Here is a 19440-nt window from a genome sequence, read left to right as displayed (position 1 = left end):
GGTCAGGGAACCTATGTGAGGGCTTTTCCAGTTACCTGTTCCTATTATACATTCTAGGATGACATAAATAACAGGATGAGTCTGTGGTCCTCTGGAGCCCACTGGGAAAGGGACTTGAGCCGAAAGTCTGTCTACACCCTCACCTGGCTCACGGTGGCAATAAGCACCCATCCAGAGCTATCATCCAAGTAATCCTCACAAGGTCTGAGCATTTATTTCCCTTTGACCAGCACCCAAGTCCTCCAGATACATGCACGCCCCCCCCCCCGCCCCCCGCAACCAGTCTTTCTGGTGTTGGGGGAAGATTCACCGCCTACACCCATGGTTACACTGCAGGGTCCTTCTCAAACGGGCCCGGCCTCCTTGCTCATTCACGGGGTTCCAGGTCTACGAACTGGCTTTGTCTGGGAATTGGATAAGAAGTCCCTGTCATGGTGACCTAAGATCTCTTCCCGTCAGAGCTAGAAGATTCCCTGCACCTTTAGGGACCCCCAGTCATTTAGCTTTTGCCATGGATCCCCACCTGTCAAAACACTCTGATGACATTTTTGCTCTGTGGCTTGTCCCAGTGGTTGGGGCCACGTTGTCCTGCACACCCAGTGACACCACCTGGCGGCTCCCAAATCCCCTTTTTCCAGCCTTCCCATAAGCAGCTTCTGCCTCAGAGGTTCTTCTGCCACCACAGCGCTCTCGATGTGCCCTCCTCCGATGCCTTCCCATGGGACAGGATAAGGAGGTGACTGAGGAGGCTGCACAAGATGGACTGTTTCCAGCTTCCCCTGATCCCCAAACTTGGGACTCTGTTTCTCTCCAATACGCTGCAGAAGTTCTAGCATTGAGTCCAGACAGGAACTCACTAACCTAGCAGGATCATAATGATATTCCCAGATGCTTGAACCCACACCTGCAATTCTATATCCCATGTGAAAGAACTTGGCCCCATGAAACCTTTCTCCTGGTCCTATCTGGTCTCACACCCTTAGAATGTGTATCAGCCAGGGTCCAGGCAGGCATCAGGAACCACGCACCAATTTTAAAGGGGAACGTTTTGTTGTTTTGTTTTGTTTTTGCGGTACGCGGGCTTCTGACTGCTGTGGCCTCTCCCGTTGCAGAGCACAGGCTCCAAACGCGCAGGCCCAGCGGCCATGGCTCACGGGCCCAGTCGCTCCGCGGCATGTGGGATCTTCCCGGACCGGGGCGCGAACCCGTGTCCCCTAGCATCGGCAGGCGGACTCTCAACCACTGCGCCACCAGGGAAGCCCAGGGGAAAGTATTTTGGTTTTGGTTTTTGGGTGTTTTGGCCACGTGGCATGCGGGATCTTAGTTCCCCGACCAGGGATCGAACCCAGTTAATATAAAGAATCATTAATGAATTCCCTGGCGGCCCAGTGGTCAGGGGGTCAGGACTCCGTGCTTCCACTGCAGGGGGCACTGGGTTCAGTCCCCAGTCGGGGAAGTAAGATCCCTCGGCGTAACCAAAAAAAAAAAAAAGAAAGAAAATCATTAACTAGTAACAGGGGATGAGGATTAAGAGGGGATGGGTTACTAACGGGTAAAGAAGGGTAAAGAGAACTTTAAAAGACAAGAGAATAGCAAGCAGATCTGGGAAGCAACCTCTATACCTGGGGCTGGAAGACGAGCTCTCCCTCCTGCAGTGTCCGTTTAGCTCCCTCTACTGGCAAAGCCTAACATTGTGCCAGGAAGACGATGAAAAATGCTTGCAAGATCCAGCAGGGCAATGAAGAGTGGATCTGGAGCTGAGAGGCAAGAGATGGATAACCGGCACAGAGTCTGTTCACACACATGCTCCAGGACTCCTGCCAGTACAGACTGGTGAGGTCCTGTAACGCTCTCAGTGTGTGGCATGCCCATGCCGGACCAAGCCCCGTGCTTCTCTGGACGACGTTGGAAATTCACTCTTGTGGGTCTGGAGGAGAAGCAGTCCCCTATAAGGGGACCCTGTCCCATGTATGAGGGTCACACTGTCTTCTCCCCCAGCGCCTTTTCCTTAGCACAAAGTGGCAGGGTTGAACATTTACCTGGCAGTGCAACTCTGTAACACTTTCACTCAGACTTTGGGCCTTGTCCTCAGCCGTATGTGCCCTGTGACTACAGGAAACAAGGGACGCTCTGCTAAGGGAGCTTTCTGAGTGTCCATCACATTTCCATTTGGACAGTCTCATCTTTCAGTTGCTCTCTAGGGTCATCCGTAGAAACCAGCTGACCACAATCAACCTCGGCACCACTGCTGCCATAGTAACAACAAGTACCACACCCACATCGACTCCCAATACCTTGCTCTCCACCTGCACTTCTTTCACCATTACCACCAGTGATAATCTTGTAACAGGGAAGAGCCAATTTTCACTCCAAGTTAGATCTGTTTCTTTGACTTTAGGCTTTGCTTTTCCTTGCTTTTGTTATTATAATCATACATAATGGCCTGCCTCAGGGAACACTACCCGCCTGTAAATGGCTGCAAGAAAGAAATTAACACGTCCTCTCCCCAAGGATGGCCATTCCAGGAGATGTTTTGCAAGACTGATGGCCCTTTTTACTTTACTTCCTCCCCACCTCTCCCTCTCTATTCTGCCTTTTTACTTTACTTCCCTCTCTGATTCTATAAAAGAAACTGGCATCCAAGATCTCGGAGAGGCAGCTGTGAGTGGTGGTGTAAAGCGAGATCTTAATTCCCTGCCCAGGAATTGAACCTGGGTTGCCTGGATGAAACCAGGAATCCTAGCCACCACACCCCCTGGCTCTTGCCCTCAGTGAAAAATGCATATCTCACGGAGGCAAAAACTGTAAACACAGGTACAAAGTTTATTATTAGAGACATAGCACAACAACAGGTGGGAGAGCACACAGAGAAACTGTTTAGTTAAGACAGAAGCAAGGCAGAGATGCACACCCGGAAAGAAAGGGTGTGGACATTCCCCCAATGAGAAGGAGCGCAGTAGAGACGCGGTTAAGTCACTTATACAGGGCAGTTCTTCCGGGTCTCTGTTTACCTCTGGCCAATTATCTGGTTTCTTTTTCCACACCTGACCTGTCCTAGGACCCTCCCCAACACGTGTGCACAACATTTTTCCCAGATGGATTCCAGCCCAGAGGCCGGTGGACAGCCTTAGCATCACATATTATGGGGTGGTGCCTCCTCCTTTTTGACCCCCAAGGAGCCCTTCTGCGCATGTGCAATGTTTCCCTTGCCCCAAGGATGGGAAATGTATGACCTCTTGATCTTTTTCTTTTTTTTAATAAGTCAAATTAGTTTGTTTTTTTAAATTTATTTATTTATTTTTGGCTGTGTTGGGTCTTCGTTTCTGTGCGAGGGCTTTCTCTAGTTGCGGAGAGCGGGGGCCACTCCTCATCGCGGTGCGCGGGCCTCTCACTGTCGCAGCCTCTCTTGTTGCAGAGCACAGGCTCCAGACGCGCAGGCTCAGTAGTTGTGGCTCACGGGCCTAGTTGCTCCGCGGCACGTGGGATCTTCCCAGATCAGGGCTCGAACCCGTGTCCCCTGCATGAGCAGGCAGATTCTCAACCACTGCGCCACCAGGGAAGCCCCTCTTGATCTTTTAACAGGGTTTAGTCCCACTCTGTCCCTGCCATAAAAATGTCCAATGTCTAGTTATTTACCCTATTTCTGTTGCTGGTTTTTATATTGAGGTGCAGATCTCGAAATATAGACAGGGGTCCCGTCATAAATATGTAGTCCTGGAGCCCGTTTGTCTCTTGCTTCAGGAAATGTAAACAGGGGGCTGGGAATGAATGTCTCGCCTGGAGCCCATCTTCTTCTCACCCCAGGAAGTGTGAACAAGAGGCCAGTTGTAAATGTCTCCCCAGGAGCCCATCTATCTCCTGCCTCATCCAGACCCTGATAAGATGGTTTTTGGGGGGACCCTAGTCCACCATCTTCTCAGTCTCCTGGCTTTCCAAATAAAGTTGTATTCCTTGCCTCAATACCTCGTCTCTGATGTACTGGCCCGTTGTGCGGCAAGCAGAGCGAGCTTGGACTCGGCAACAATTTGAGCAACTGTGAAATTTCCATAGGCCTCGTCTCACCTGTGCCCCATCAAGGTGGTTCTCTCTGTGTGGGTTTCCCTGTGGTGGAAACCTAATCCCAGAATACAGTTTTGTTGGTCTCTTTCTGGGTGACACTGCTTATTCTAATTACTGAGTTGGTCAGGGTCCCAGCAGGAAATGAATGGTATCCCCAAACTGGGTAACTTGAGTAGAATTTATTAAAGGAAGTACTGCTTACAACTGTTAAGGTTGGATCCAGGGAAACCACAAAGGATTGTGCAGGAGTTGGGAGTAAACATTTTATTTTTTTTAACCTTTTTGGGGGGTGCTGCGCTGCATGGCTTGCAGGATCTCAGTTCCCTGACCAGCTACTGAATCTGGGTCCAGCAGTGAAAGCCCAGAATCCTAACCACTAGGCCACCAGGGAACTCCCTCATGTATTTTAAACATATCACTGTGACAACATATAACAAAGAGTCAGGACCACCGTGACCATTGCACAGGTCATGCTGTGCATTGCACAAATGCTCTACATCTAGGGGGTGCCATGCACTTCATAGATGTATAACTGGTATGAAAAGGCTCAATAATGAAACAGGGGGAGAGAGCTCCCTTCTACATAAATCTACGCTTGAACACAAGGCCATGCACACTCGTGGTGTGCTGGTAAATGTTGAACAACTGCTTCCCTGAAGGGAGAAATAAAAGCTCTGATCTGTAGCATTTGCCAATGCCCATAGTATAAATACTCCCACTGTGGCTGATTTCAAGCTACCACGATGTCCCTGCCCGTGGAGGTTGGGAAGAAATGCCCATGAACAACCATTATTTCTACTATACAAATATAATATCTATAATCTATAAACAGAACATAGATAATAGTGAAATGTAGAACGATAATTTAGGAAGTGACGATTTTTGAGTATTTGTTACCTTTGTTTTAATATAATTTAGCTGTAAGTTGACATAATTTAATTTTTAATAGTGGCTGCGTTTAGCAACTGGCTTGCAAAATTCCTGAAAATGTCAACATTGGCTCTCATGAACCGGGTGGAGTTAGTCCCAGCACAGCACTGCGCACACCCCAGAGAGAGCCGGGGAGTATGCACACGTGGGCTTGGCCATACCCTGCCCTGAGAGCCCTCAAGGATCCCCTGAGCTCTCGATTCTTAAAGAATAGATTCTTATCCTCCCTTCCAGATCTGAACCTGTCAGGGAGCCCTCACCTCTGGGTGTGTGAGCAGGGGACCAAGTTTGGTCACTGCCCAAAGCATGTGTACCTCAGTATCCAAGGTGTGTGGTGTGTGAGCACTGACGCCATCGGCACCGTGGGTCTCCCTATTATGGCTTGAGAAGTCACCCAAGATGACCAACACTTACAGTTCCCAAGATACAAGAAGGCTGGATTCTCCTGGTGGAAGAACAGTGGTAAAAGAAAAAGCAATGGGTGCGGGCCACTGAAAGCTAACACAAAATAAGAAACTGGAGCCAGGTATACAAAAGACAAAATTTTCCTATGATGTGCACCAGCCGCTGACCAATCAGATGAGACAAACTGTACAGCTCAGGTGACCAGAGGCATATATTTGGTCTGACTTTTTGTACCTTTTTTTTGGCCAAACGGGCGAGGCTTGCGGAATCTTAGTTCCCCCTCCAGGGATCAAACCCAGGTCCTCGGCAGTGAAAGCACCTAGTCCTAACCACTGGACCACCAGGGAATCCCCTGTACCTCTTAAAAACTTTCCAATGAGAAAGATTAATTAGGAAACTCAAATTTATGTTATGACCCCAGCCAAGAACCGATTGCTAATTTTTAATGCCAAATTCAGGCTTAAGTTGAATAGAAGCTCCTATCTGTACTTCCTTTTAAACCATTCTATTTGACTTCCACCCAACCTGTCCAATAGCTCGGCCTCGCTAGCAAGAATAACATTCAGTGGTCACATCTGAGATTTGTCACATGAGATTTTTCTTTAACGCTATTTTCCGCAGGTCTAGCCACAAACGGACACGGGTTTGCGACAACGTATTATGTGAGTTATCTACTGATACCTTCCAAACCATCACAAATGGTCACTTAAAACAACAGCCATTTGATCTGTTCACAATTCTATGGGTCATCAACTAGAACCGGGCCGGTTGGTGCTGGTTGTGAGCTAGGCCTCTCTATGTGGTTTCTCGTGCCCAGTGTTAATCCATGTTTCTTTAAGTGATGGTCTCCAGGCAGCAAAACAGGGGAAACCCCAATGTGCGAGCGCTTCGTGTTTGCTAATGTCCCATTGGCCAAAACAAGTCACGTGGCGCCACCTAGCGTTAAGGGATGGAGAAACAAGACTCTGCCTTTGGATGGCAAGAGCAGCAAAGACACTTAAAAAGGGATGGGAGGAATTTGTAGCCATTAAACAACCTGCCCCATACATCACCTATAACAGATTTTCAGATGAAGAGGTGGTTCTGTTTTCTGTAGCTGTCTCTTGACACAGAGGCCTGGCATTTTGCAGAATTCTCTTCGGCTCCCTGAGTTTCAGGGACCTGAGAACACTTCATTCAGTCAAAGAACCTCTGACCACTTTGGGATCTTAATTACTTGAGGGCAAATGTGAATGAAATCATCGACTCCCCTTTCACCTCTTTGTCACTGTCACTATTAAGAATCTTTACTGAGTTACTGATGCCTTTAAAAACTGAACCCAGGGCTTCCCTGGTGGCGCAGTGGTTGGGAGTCCGCCTGCCGATGCAGGGGACACAAGTTCGTGCCCTGGTCTGGGAAGATCCCACATGCCACGGAGCGGCTGGGCCCGTGAGCCATGGCCGCTGAGCCTGCGCGTCCGGAGCCTGTGCTCCGCAACGGGAGAAGCCACAACAGTGAGAGGCCCGCGTACCGCAAAAAAAAAAAAAAAAAAAAAAAAACTGAACCCAAAGGAAGATTTACTTTATTTACATCAATAATTAACATTTTAAACCCACACTAACTCTCGTTAAAATGCCCGCTTAGGGTTACTTTATTTAGAGGTGGGTTAGGGCCATCTTCACAATGCCAAAAATTAATTTAAAACACACAAATAAAAATGCCGTGTCTCCCTGATCAGGGTTAAGTGAGCAGATACAGGCAATTTAGAATAGAGATAAAACCCCTTATTTAAGCTTGTGAGTTTGCGTGCAAACAAACTTAAAATAACCTTCCAGGGGGCTATATATGGAACAATGTCCAAAGCTCACACGGAAAGAGAAAACATTCCAATTTCAATAAACCAGGCAGAGAGACCTTGTTGAACACATAGGACATTCAGTGGAGACCCCAGAAAAGTTATAATTTATGAGTAGAGCTAAACCAGCCCTAGAGTAAAGTCTATCCTATACCCATGTTAACAGAGCTTAACTATTCTATATTATTCTCTATTCTATACTCTTAAATATTCCTGTATATTAGCAATGAACAACTGGAAAGTGAAGTATTTAAAAATACCACTTGCAAAGGCATCTACACACATAAAATATCAAATAATAAATTTAACAAAATATGTGGAAGACTTGTACACTGAAATCTAGTGAGTATAGCTAAACAGAAGTGAACGAAGTGTTAGATGAGTGAAGAGAGATATCATGTTCATGGATTGGAGGACTCAATATTGTGACGATATCAATTCTGCCACATTGACGTACATATTCAATGCAATTCAAATCAATTAAAATAAAATTCTAATTCCAATCAAAAGTTTAGCAAGCCTTTTGTAGTGGCTGACAAGCTGATTCTAAAATTTATGATGAAGTGGAAAGGCCCTATAATAGCTAAGACAGTTTTACAAAAGTAGAAGAAAGTTGGAGGATTTACACTACCTGATTTTAAGGCTACTACAGAAACACAGTGATCTGGGACTTCCCTGGTGGCGCAGTGGTTAAGAATCTGCCTGCCAGTGCAGGGGACACGGGTTCGAGCCCTGGTCCGGGAAGATCCCACATACTGCGGAGCAACTAAACCCATGCGCCACAACTACTGAGCCCACGTGCCACAACTACTGAAGCCCGTGCACTTAGAGCCCACGCTCCGCAACAAGAGAAGCCACCACAGTGAGAAGCCCGTGCACTGCAACGAAGAGTAGCCCCCCCTCAGCTCACTGCAACTAGAGAAAGCCCTCGTGTAGCAACGAAGACCCAACGCAGCCAAAAATAAATAAATAAAATTTAAAAAAATACAGTGATCAACAGAGTGTGGTATTATCTAGATGTATATGTTAAATAGAACAGAGTAGAGTCCAGAAATGTATATGCATATGATCAATTGATTTTCATCTAAGGGTATGAAAGTAATTTAATGAGAAAGGACAATCTTTTCTACAAAGGATTCTAGAACTGGTGGATTTAGGGAGAAAATAGACCTCAATTCTTACCTCACACCATTCACAAAAATGAACTCAAAATGGATCATAAACCTAAATGCAAAGGCAAAATGATAAATCTTCTAGAAAAAAACATAGCAAAAAAATATTTTGTGACCTTAGGGTAAGTGACATTTTTATACTGAACACCAAAAAACATGAGTCATGAAAAAAACTGATAAATTGGGCTTTCTCAAAATGAAAAACTTCTTCTCTTCAAAAGATACCATTTTCTTAACAGTAAACAGACAAGTCCCAGACTGAAAGAAAATACTTGCAACACGTATACTGAAAACATGAAGCATTCTTATAATGCAATAATAAGATGGCAAATAACTCCATTTTCTTTTTAACACCTTTATTGGAGTATAATTGCTTTACAGCGTTGTGTTAGTTTCTGCTGTAAACAAAATGAATCAGCTATATGTATACATATATCCCCCTATCCCCTCCTTCTTGCGTCTCCCTCCCACCCTCCCTATCCCACCCCTCTAGGCGGTCACAAAGCACCGAGCTGATCTCCCTGTGCTATGCGGCTGCTTCCCACCAGCTATCTGTTTTACATTTGGTAGTGTATATATGTCAATGCTACTCTCTCACTTCGTCCCAGCTTACCCTTCCCCCTCCCCCTGTCCTCAAGTCCATTCTTTATGTCTGTACCTTTATTCCTGTCCTGCCCCTAGGTTCATCAGAACCTTTTTTTTTTTTTTTTTTAGATTCCATATATATGTGTTAGCATACGGTATTTGTTTTTCTCTTTCTGACTTACTTCACTCTGTATGACAGATTCTAGGTCCATCCACATCACTACAAATAACTCAATTTCATTTCTTTTTATGGCTGAGTAATATTCCATTGTATATATGTGCCACATCGTCTTTATCCATTCATCTGTCGATGGACACTTAGGTTGCTTCCACATCCTGGCTATTGTAAATAGTGCTGCGATGAACATTGTGGTACATGACTCTTTTCGAATTATGGTTTTCTCAGGGTATATGCCCAGTAGTGGGATTGCTGGGTCACATGGTAGTTCTACTTTTAGATTTTTAAGGAATCTCCATACTGTTCTCCATAGTGGCTGTATCAATTTACATTCCCACCAACAGTGCAAGAGGCTTCCCTTTTCTCCACACCCTCTAAAGCATTTATTGTTTGTAGACTTTTTGATGATGGCCATTCTGACCGGTGTGAGGTGATACCTCATTGTAGTTTTGATTTGCATTTCTCTAATGATTAATGATGTTGAGCATCCTTTCATGTCAGATAACCCAGGTTTAAATGGGCCAGTGATTTGAACGACACTTTGCTAATAAAGGTATACAGATAGTTAATTAGCACATGAAAAGTTACTCAACATTTTTCATTATCAGAGAAATGCTAATTAAAAGCATAATGAGATACTACTACACACCCTCTAGAATGGTTAAAAGTCTGACAAAACCATGGGTTAGCAAGAATGTGGAGCAACCGGAATTCTCCTACATTGTTGGTGAAAGTGTAAAACTGTGCGACCACTTTGGAAGAAGGTCTGGGAATTCCTTATAAAACCTACTATGCACCTACCCTATGCCCCAGCAGTTCTACACTTACCCTAGAAAATGAGAATATATGTCCAAACAAGGTCTTTTTATATGAATGTTTATAGGAGCTTTATATAGTAGCAAGCATTTACAATCCCTGGGTACACAGGGATGGATGAGACACAGTTGGAAGGAACCAGACACACATATAAATACACCCAGACATGGTCTACACATACAGCCATACATGTACACATAACATACACATAGACACAGGCATGTACACACAAAGAAACATGCAGACACACACATGCACACAGAGGCACGGACATGTACATGTACAGAAGCGTACACACAAACTCACATGGACACACAGACACACACGCACACACACAGCCATTGTACCATGAAGCAAAAATTCCTAATACAAAGGCATAGACAAAACACTTTGGACATCAACAGTTTAGCAAATATTTACTGAGCATCAGGAAGACCAGGAGACAGAGGGGGAGGTGCGCACGATGTCAGGGAATAAGTAGAGGACAGAAGGGCATCCCAGGGTGATAGAACAGCTCCTGTGAAGGCCTGCGGGTCAGAGAGGGCGGGGTACAAGCACATATAGATTGCTCAAGATAGGCCACAGCAAGAGCCCATACTGAAGTAGAACTGAAGGGCTGAAACATGAGTGGCCTTGACTGTCCCCATAAGGGGTGGTGGTCCCAGTGAGAACGGTGGGTCGGCACAGTCAGGAAGAGCCCAGCAGTTAAAAGCCTAGTGTCTGAATCAGAGACATGGGTGCTAGTCCCAGCTTTTGAGCGTCACCATCTCCTTGAGCCTCATTCCCCAATGTGATGTGTATTTATTTAACAAGCCCCTTCTATTACCATGCTCTGTCGTAGATGCCAGGGATACACCAGGGAATAAACAAATCAAAACCAAACCCCCTGCCTTTGTGGAGCTTACCTTCTTGTTGGGGAAAGTAGTCAATGAACATAGAAATAAATATAGACAAATAATATGTCAGGCAATGATAAGTGCTCAGAAGAAACTCAGGCAGAGCAAGGGGTCAGAGACTGACATGGCTGCTGTTCTTCTAAACAAGAGTCAGCAAAGAGTGATGTTATAACAGAGACATGAATGAAGGGAGGAAGTGGGTGTAAGGTGGATGGTTTCAGAGAGCTGGAGGAGCATATGCAAAGGCCCTGAGGCCAGTGTGTGCCGGCCATGCGTTCCTGGAACAGCCTGGAGGCCAGTGTGGGCGGAGCAGAACGAATGAGGGAGGGCAGAACAGGACGTGGGGACACAGTAGGGCATTAGAGACCATCGTAAGGACTTAGACTCTCTCTTGGGGTAAAACGGGAATCTGACTTATATTTACCAGATCACTCTGATACCAAGAGGGGAATAGACTGAAGTGGGGCAAGGGCAGCACGTATTGCAATAATCCAGGTGAACAATGACGGCCCCGTTAGTGTTTAAAAAAGAAAAAAAAGTCCTCACTATAGGTGAGCCATTCGATTCATTTTGTTTTCATTTTATTTTCCATACAATGTCACAAATAACTTGCCAACCATTGCTCTAGACTAACCTTCTCATTTTCCAGATGAGGAAACTGAGGCTCAGAAAGGAAAAGAGATCAGCTGAGGCTAAGAAAGATCTAGGGATTTCTCTCACACCAAAACGGCAGGGCCACTTCTCCCACAGGGGTGGTGGTGAAAGGTCCCTACAGGTATATAAACAGAAATGGGGAGAAGAATAGAGGAAGGGGTCTTACACTTCCAAGGTTCCTTCTAAACCTGAGATGGAGGGACTCTATGGCCAGGTCACCTGGAGTGTGACTTAAGAATCACCTTCCCAAGCCTGTGACTTGGAGGGACAGACACAGGCTGAGAAAGGGGGCACTTTCTTCCCAGATGCTTTGATGTGGAATCACTCAAAGATGTCAAAGACAGGGCAAGCCCGAAGGCAGGAGAAATCCTACAGCCCCCCAAGAACTGAACCTATATCTGATCCTTACTCTTCTCATAATAGAATCAGATGGGCACGCTTGGGTAAAAAGGGGCGTTTCCCCTACAAACTGACCCACTGGGATGCACTATATATACCTTGTGTTAACAGGGACACTGTTCTGGCCTATTTGGAATCCCTGAGTGAGCCTCTGAGCCCCTGACTCGCTCCGGGGATACCCCCTCAGTCTTGCATCTTCACACCCTCCCTCACCAGCCATCAAGGTAGCCTCTGTGGGAAGCAAAGGCTGCATCAGGAATGACGTTAACACAGAAGAAATTACCAAATGGTAGCACGATACCCCTGGAGCGCTATTCACTGCTTCATCTGTAACACAAGTCTAACAGGCTGTTATGGGTGGTATTGCCCCCACATTCACATGTTGAAGTCCTAGCCTCCATTACCTCAGAAAGTGACCTTATTTAGAAATAGGATCCTCACAGGCGTAATGAAGTTAAAACAAGGACATTAGGGTTGGACCTAATCCAACTGGTACCCTCATACTAAGGGAAAATCTGGACACAGACATGCATAGAAGGGGACTTCCCTGGGGGTCCAGTGGTTAAGAATCCACCTTCCAATGCAGGGGACGTGGGTTCGATCTCTGGTAGAGGAACTAAGATTCCACGTGCCGCAGAGCAACTAAGCCCATGCGCCACAACTACGGAGCATGTGAGCCACAACTAAAGGGCCTGTGTGCTGCAACTACAGAGCCCACGCGCTCTGGAGCCCACATGCCGCAACTAGAGAGCCGCAACTACTAAGCCCGCGCACCACAACTAGAAGAGAAGCCCACAGGCTGCAACGAAGAGCCCAGGCGCCACAACTAAGACCTGACGCAGCCAAAATTAAAATAAATAAATAAATATATTTTAAAAAGACATGCATAGAGGGAAGGTGATGTGAACACACAAGAGGAAGACAGCCATCTACAAGCCAACGAGAAAGGTCTGGAAGAGATCTTTCCCTCACAGCCCTCAGGAGGAACCAACCCTGCTGATACCTTTATTTTGGACTTTCAGCCTCTCAATCTGTGGTATTAGTTACGGCAGCCTCAGCAAACTAATTAACAGGCCAAGAGATTATTTAAGATGACCTTCACTACAGGTGCTAGAAGCCCGCTTTGGGGCTAGGACAGAAGAGGAAGGGTGAGTGCCAGTCAGAAGCATGGGAAGGGATGAGGGCCCTGAGACAAGATTCTGGAGCTTGAAGCAGGTGTCTGTGCAGCTCCCTACCACCCTCTCTGCCCTCCAGTTTCCCCTAACCCATTGGTCCTGCATTGGCAATTGTGGCCAAGACCTGAGACCTTGCACCACACCTATAGGTACACAATGACCCGGGAAAACCACATACTGTTACAGCTCAGAGGAGGTGAGTGCTGGAGGCCTGAGTCCCAAGAAGAAGGGAGGGCGGCTCAGAGTCCTGGGTCCTGAGAGACAGGGTCTTTGGGACCAGAACTCTCTCTTACTGTACATATGAACTGTTCCTAATATTTATGTTAATAACCATATTAATAATAATATTAATATTAGCAGTCCCCAATTGAAAACTCTTAATATATTTTTACACAAAATTTAGAGTTTTACCAACACCATTCTTATTGCAGCATTTTTCTCTATTAAAAATAAATATTCATTTATACCATAGAACTCACACAAACAGTACCAAGTCTGAAAGAACAAAGGACATCTCTACTTCATGTTACATCGCAAAGCTTATATACATATACATATATATATATATACACATATATATATATGTGTGTGTGTGTATATATATATATATGAAATAGGATTTTCCAGCCACGAACAAGAAATCTGAGTGACACAACGTGTTCATGGTACTGACACTCACACGTGGGTTAGATACGATGGCAATCAGTCATTCAGGGGTGCCGGAAGTAACACTAAAGCACGTATTACCCTATTCAGCCTTCCAGAAGGTCACGGAGGAGGCTGGTGCCATGACGTGTTCAGAGGATGAGGCCTGGGCTAAGCAGGAACCACTGCAAGTGACAGGTGAGGAGGCCAAGTTGACTTCCAGTGGCTATGGCCACTGGATGGGTGCTGGGTCAGGGGCCAGGCTGGAAACATGCGAGGCAATTTGGACAGGGAGAAAAGTTCAGTGGGTGAAAGCCAAGGGTTTGACTTCCTAGTGTGGCTGGAGAAGTAGGAATTCTATAACCCAAAGACAGAAAAGTGTAAGCAAGGCCATTCGGGGATGCACCACCCGCCCCGCCCTGCAGGCCTAGCGCGGCAAAGACCAGCGAGTTCTTGGTCCCCCAGCTTGCCACCCACTCGGCGTCCTGCGCATGCGTACTAGCAAGACAGCCTGGGATAGGCCAATGGGGTGTGGCGTTCCTCCAGGCTCATCCAATGAGCTCACCAGATGCTTTCGTATCGACCAATGGAGCTTCGAGTGATCTGTCCGGTGAAGCAGGCCCCGCCTTCCGTGCCTCGGAGGACCGGCTGGGCGAGTGGAGCATTCCAGGGCGTTCCTTCAGCACAAGGAGATTCTTGTGAGATCATATAGAAGCCAGGAGGAATTCTGGTCCCTTAAAGAGTAAAAGGGTGTCTGGGGGCCCAGATTCCTGGGTCCTGAGGAAAGAGAGGCGGGGGGCGGGGGGGTGGGCAGGGCGTGCGGGACTCCTGGAGCTGAGGGCGGTGAGGGCCGGGGCCCTACGCTCTTGGGTCGGAGAGGGGGAGAAGCTGGGTGCCCAGAATCATGTGTCCTGACAGAAAAGGCGACTGAACCCAAACTCCTAGATCCCTAGGTAGAACAGGGCTTAGATCTCAGAATCCTGGGTTCTGATGAAGTTGGGAGCTGGGGACTGAGGTTCTTGGGCCGCGAAAGAGCGTAGGTTTGAACCTGGACCCCAGAGTCTGAGGGAGAAGGGGCCTTTGGGCCAGATTACGGATCCAGAGGTTGGAGGGTATGGGGCTGTTGAGCTCCTTGGTATAGGCGGCTGAGTCTGAGAAGTACAGCTACGGAAACTGAGGCTTGTTAACTAGTTAACTTGCCCAAACTCACAAGCTAGATCGGGACAGACTGACTTTAGAGATCATCGTTTTATTTATTTTTTTTTGCGGTACGCGGGCCTCTCACTGTTGTGGCCTCTCCCGTTGCGGAGCACAGGCTCCGGACGCACGGGCTCAGTGGCCATGGCTCACGGGCCCAGCCGCTCCGCGGCACGTGGGATCTTCCCGGACCGGGGCACGAACCCGTGGACTCTCAACCACTGCGCCACCAGGGAAGCCCGAGATCATCGTTTTATATACCCGTAAACTCTGCCCTGAAGTCAGTACTTGTTGCCAGAACTTAGATTTAATCTCGTTCCATGTGGTTGAAAAGCTTCTTCTCCATCAAATCACAGATCCTGATCGCAAACGTCTCTAAGAGAAGCCATGGGAGCCTGTCGTTTCCAGGTTTTACTGTTCCTCTTTCTCCTAGGAGCCCCGACCTTGATCTGTATGTATTGGGGATGTGGCGGGAGAGCAGCTGGGTCACGGAGGATGGATTTCTGGTGAAAAAGGAGTGGTTTGGGGCCCCGCAGAGAAGGGCATGTGCTTATCTTTATCTCATTTTCTCCCCAGTGGCACAAAACTTGCGTTGTCAAAAGAGTACATTCGTGGGCTTAGAAGCGGATCCAGTAGAGACATTTAACTGGACCACAGACAAAGCTGAGACTTGTGACAATGGGGCATTGTGCCAGGAAACCGTGCTGATGATTAAGGCTGGTAAAATGAGAAAGAGGCCGTTGGGCTGGTGGGGCAGGGGCAGGGGGGAAGGTGATTATGGCCATGTTAACGCAGTTCCCCCTTCCCCAGGCCAAACATCAGGCGCTGCCCCCCATCCACTTTCCTTCCCTCTTGTCTCACAGAAGGGACCAGGACAGCAATTTTGGCCACTAAGGGCTGCACCTCAGACGGGGCACCGGCAATAACTTTTATCCAGCACACGCCAGCCCCTGGCCTAGTCGCAGTCTCCTACAGTAACTACTGTGAGGACTCCTTTTGCAACAACAAAGAGGACTTACACGAGTTATGGAGGACAGAAGAGATTGACGGTACCCTGAGAGGGGAGAGATGGGTGCTGAGAGAAACTCCATACAGCCCTGAAACAACGGGGCTTCCTCTGCTTAGGTCCAAGAGCGCCATACACAAAAGGACCTCAGACCTTTGGCTTGTCTTTCTTTTTCTAAATTGTTACCTTGAGGTCTGGAAACACTGCTCCGAGCAGAGGGACATCGGTGAAGTCTGGAGTGTAAATGGGGTTTGGGGTCTATTAAGCAATGTCAGTGGAGGTGTCTGAGCAGCGTGGTGGCATCACCCATCTAACAAGCATCGCTTCCCCCTTTGCCGCGTGACCACAGCCCAGTTCCCCCGCTGGTCCTCAAGGCCTATAGAAATCTGGCCCCGCCTATCTTTTCAGCTCATTTCCTTCTCTTCCTTCTCTCATTTACTGTATTCTACCTGGGGCTAGGATTCAAAATATTTAACAGTGGAGATGGTACTGACCACTCAGAATGGATGCTGGCTACAAAAAACAGTCCAGTCCCACCTGTGCCTACCAGCTGAGTATCAACACAACTTCTCACAATTCTCCAATCCACCAAGCCGGCTCACACCTCCAGCCCTTGGTCCTCACTGTTTCCCTTGCTCCCCTCCCTCCTCCCCCTCCCCCATTTTCACATAGCTAACCTCTGTTCTTCCTCCGTCTCCACTCAGGCGTCGGCTCTGGGAAAATACCTCACCAAAATTATTTTAGGTACTTAGGTGGTCCTCCATTTCTTTGCCACTAGACCTTGGACACAATGCCTACTGAATTGTATGGTAATTACTTACATGTCTGTTTCCTTCAAGGCAGTGATCCTAGCTGGCAGGAACTGTGTGTCCTTTTCATATCTGTATCTCCACACCTAAGCACAGAGTTTGGAAGTCATGTTGGATGGGGTTCTGACAGCACAGAAATCAGTTGGAGAGGGGTGGGGAGGTGGTAGTAACAGTCCTTGAGTAGAGAGGCATCAGCAGGAAAGACTGGAGGAAGAGAAGGCAGCAAGGGGAGGCAACTCAGGGGCGGACACGCCATTAATTGTCCCTCTCTCTCCCCCTTCAGCTCCCAGAGGGTCAACAGACCTCCGCTGCCCAACCTGTCTGGCTTTGGGGTCCTGTTTGAATGCTCCTTCCCTTTCCTGCCCCAACGATACAAATCAATGCTATCAAGGAAAACTTCAGGTCACTGGAGGTAAACTGAACATCTGATGGTTTCAGAGGCTGGAAAACCAGACATCTGAGTGTAACACAAGAGGTTCTGACACTCAGGGTTCCAGGAATGAGGGAGGCGTGGACTCCCCTCTGATTTCCTAAAACATCTATGTGTCTCCCCATCCCTCCTTGTTCCACAGGAGACCTCAGCGCACCTTTGGAGATCAAAGGCTGTACATCCGCAGATGGCTGCAGGCTGATGTCTGGGATCTTTACAATAGGGCCCCTGTGGGTGAAGGAAACGTGTCCACTCAGGTCTGTCTCTCCCCGAAAGGTTGAAAGTGGGGCCGCATGGCTTCACACTTCAGTCTGGAGGTTAGAGTTACTGCTGCCGCTGTCGCTGCAAGCGCTTGTCCATTGAGTAGGTGCTTCGGGTCCCGGGTCACGGGACATCTCTTCTGAGTGGTCATCCGCAAGCTGAGGGGCAGGTGGAAGCCTGAAGAACAGTCCCAGTGGATGCATCTGACATTTCTAATAAAGTTTCTGCCGTGATGTGTGTATGCCTCAGAACTAGAAGTGGCATTATTGAGCTAAAAGGGCCCTTGAAATTCACCTCCTCCAACCTACACATTTTGCAGAAAGGGAATCAAAGATCTCGAAAACTTTAATGAATTTCTCACACTTACGTAGCTATGGGCAGAGCCAGGACCAGAACTCTGATGTTTTGACCTAAAGTCTGGTTTTCCTTTCACTCTAATAGGTTTCCTTGTCTTGCTAGCTGGACAAGAGGCTAATGTTGTCCTCCTCCAGAACGCTCCCAACCCAATTGTAGGGCCAACGTCACCTGCCTTGGGGTTCTAATATTTCCCTGGGAGGTGTGGCAGAATGAGAAAAATCAGACTCTAAATTCTTCAATTATAGTGGCCCCATCTCCCTCTATCCTGTTTGTCCCTTGCCCACTTTACATCATTCCTTCCCCTCTCTGCTGACTACGTAATGCCTCCTCAGTGGACAGAAGGAACTTAGGAGGGACCTGGGGTTCAGTAGGGTCTGATGAATGTTGGTGAAAACTATTGGGTGGGGAGATTCTTTTTTCACATTCTTATGCTTATTTATTCAACTTATTATTCAAGAATACGTGAAGTCTATGTTATTGTAAAATACTCCAGTGATATAGGAGCTGTATAGAGCAAAGGTAGAGTAAAGGGGAACAGACTTTTTCTCATTTTTTTAAAAAACAGCCTTATTGAGGCTTAACTGACATACAATAAACTGCACTGGGAGTGGGAGGAGAGACTTTTAATACAAACTGTTGACCCCTCCCACAAAGGACAGGGGAGTCTGATCATAGTATAGTCCAGCCAAGTTCTTTCTAGAAAGTTCTCTAGTTCTTACTAACTCTTTGAGTTAAAGGCCCACTCCAGCTACTACGTTATCTTTGTTCCCAGGCATCCAGTTCTCCATTGTGTCAGTTTGGTGAATCTCTCTAAAGAGGGAGCGGAAACACCAACAAATAAAACTTTAACTTAATGAGGGGACATATAAATTTGGGAAATTACAAGCATTCAGAGCCTTGACTGGTAAATACCATTTGAGGTAAAACACAAAATCAAAAACAAAAAACGAACCGAAAAAGCCAAGTAGCTGTTTCCCATAGGACACTGGCTTCTTAATGGCACTGAAGACAGTTGCAGAAGACATTCCTGAGTAAATGGAGGAGAGCCATAACTTTTAAAAATTTGGCCTGTGAATTGTTTTGGTATTTTTAAAATTATATCTATCATCTGCCAAAGAGCTTTATGCAGCACGTACAAATTTCTCAGTCCACAAACTCACGTGTGCCGACCTTCTTAATTTTTAAATATATAATATAAACTATTTAAATATATCATTTCTTTTTATGACAATTTTGTTTTTAAATATATTATTTTTTATGATGATTTTGTTTATAACAGTCCCCCATTCTACCTAGTGGGGTAACCAGTCTGAGTAAACTCAGTCACGCCAGGGTTTTCTCAGTCATTTCAGACCTAAGTTCAGTCAATTCAGGGCCTGTTTTCCTTTCCACTCTCCTCACCCAGGGCTTTGCTATAGTGCTGGTGGGCAGGAGGTGACTGTCTAGTTTTCACCTGTCATGCTGCTCATGTCCAGGTTCTCACTGACGCCTGGGTTCTCAGCTTCCATTCCTGCTGGCTTCCACGGGGAAATCTTCAACCCTGTCTGGGGATTCACGGGCTCCGCGCAGGCCCTGTAAGCTCTGCCATCCCTCTTAGCGACTTCGGGGCCTCTTCCAACTGCTCTCAGATC

The 19440-nt window shown here is 47.0% G+C and overlaps 1 protein-coding gene and 1 long non-coding RNA gene across 7 annotated transcripts in view; one reads left to right on the top strand and one right to left on the bottom strand.

Moving 5' to 3' along the window:
- LOC116744458 overlaps positions 1-19440 on the bottom strand; it is a 66552-nt gene that overhangs the window by 16801 nt on the left and 30311 nt on the right. For 3 of the 6 annotated variants that reach the window (XR_004347041.1, XR_004347045.1, XR_004347043.1), the window contains exons 1-3: positions 17349-17479; positions 16774-16847; positions 13852-14426 (exon numbers count right to left, since the gene is read on the bottom strand). This is a non-coding gene — a long non-coding RNA (uncharacterized LOC116744458). Of the gene's footprint in view, positions 1-13851; positions 14427-16773; positions 16848-17348; positions 17480-19440 lie in introns of those variants that run through there. The other 3 variants (XR_004347042.1, XR_004347044.1, XR_004347046.1) reach the window with 3 other exon arrangements.
- TEX101 (testis expressed 101) lies at positions 14454-17588 on the top strand. The gene is made up of 5 exons (XM_032614240.1): positions 14454-15397; positions 15523-15666; positions 15810-15995; positions 17045-17173; positions 17334-17588. The coding sequence occupies exons 1-5, from the start codon at positions 15334-15336 to the stop codon at positions 17552-17554; spliced, it is 744 nt and encodes a 247-aa protein (XP_032470131.1). The 5' UTR covers positions 14454-15333; the 3' UTR covers positions 17555-17588.

Source organism: Phocoena sinus, chromosome 19 (assembly GCF_008692025.1).
Source record: "Phocoena sinus isolate mPhoSin1 chromosome 19, mPhoSin1.pri, whole genome shotgun sequence".
NCBI classification, from domain to species: domain Eukaryota; kingdom Metazoa; phylum Chordata; class Mammalia; order Artiodactyla; family Phocoenidae; genus Phocoena; species Phocoena sinus.
This window is presented reverse-complemented; position numbering and strand designations above follow the sequence as displayed.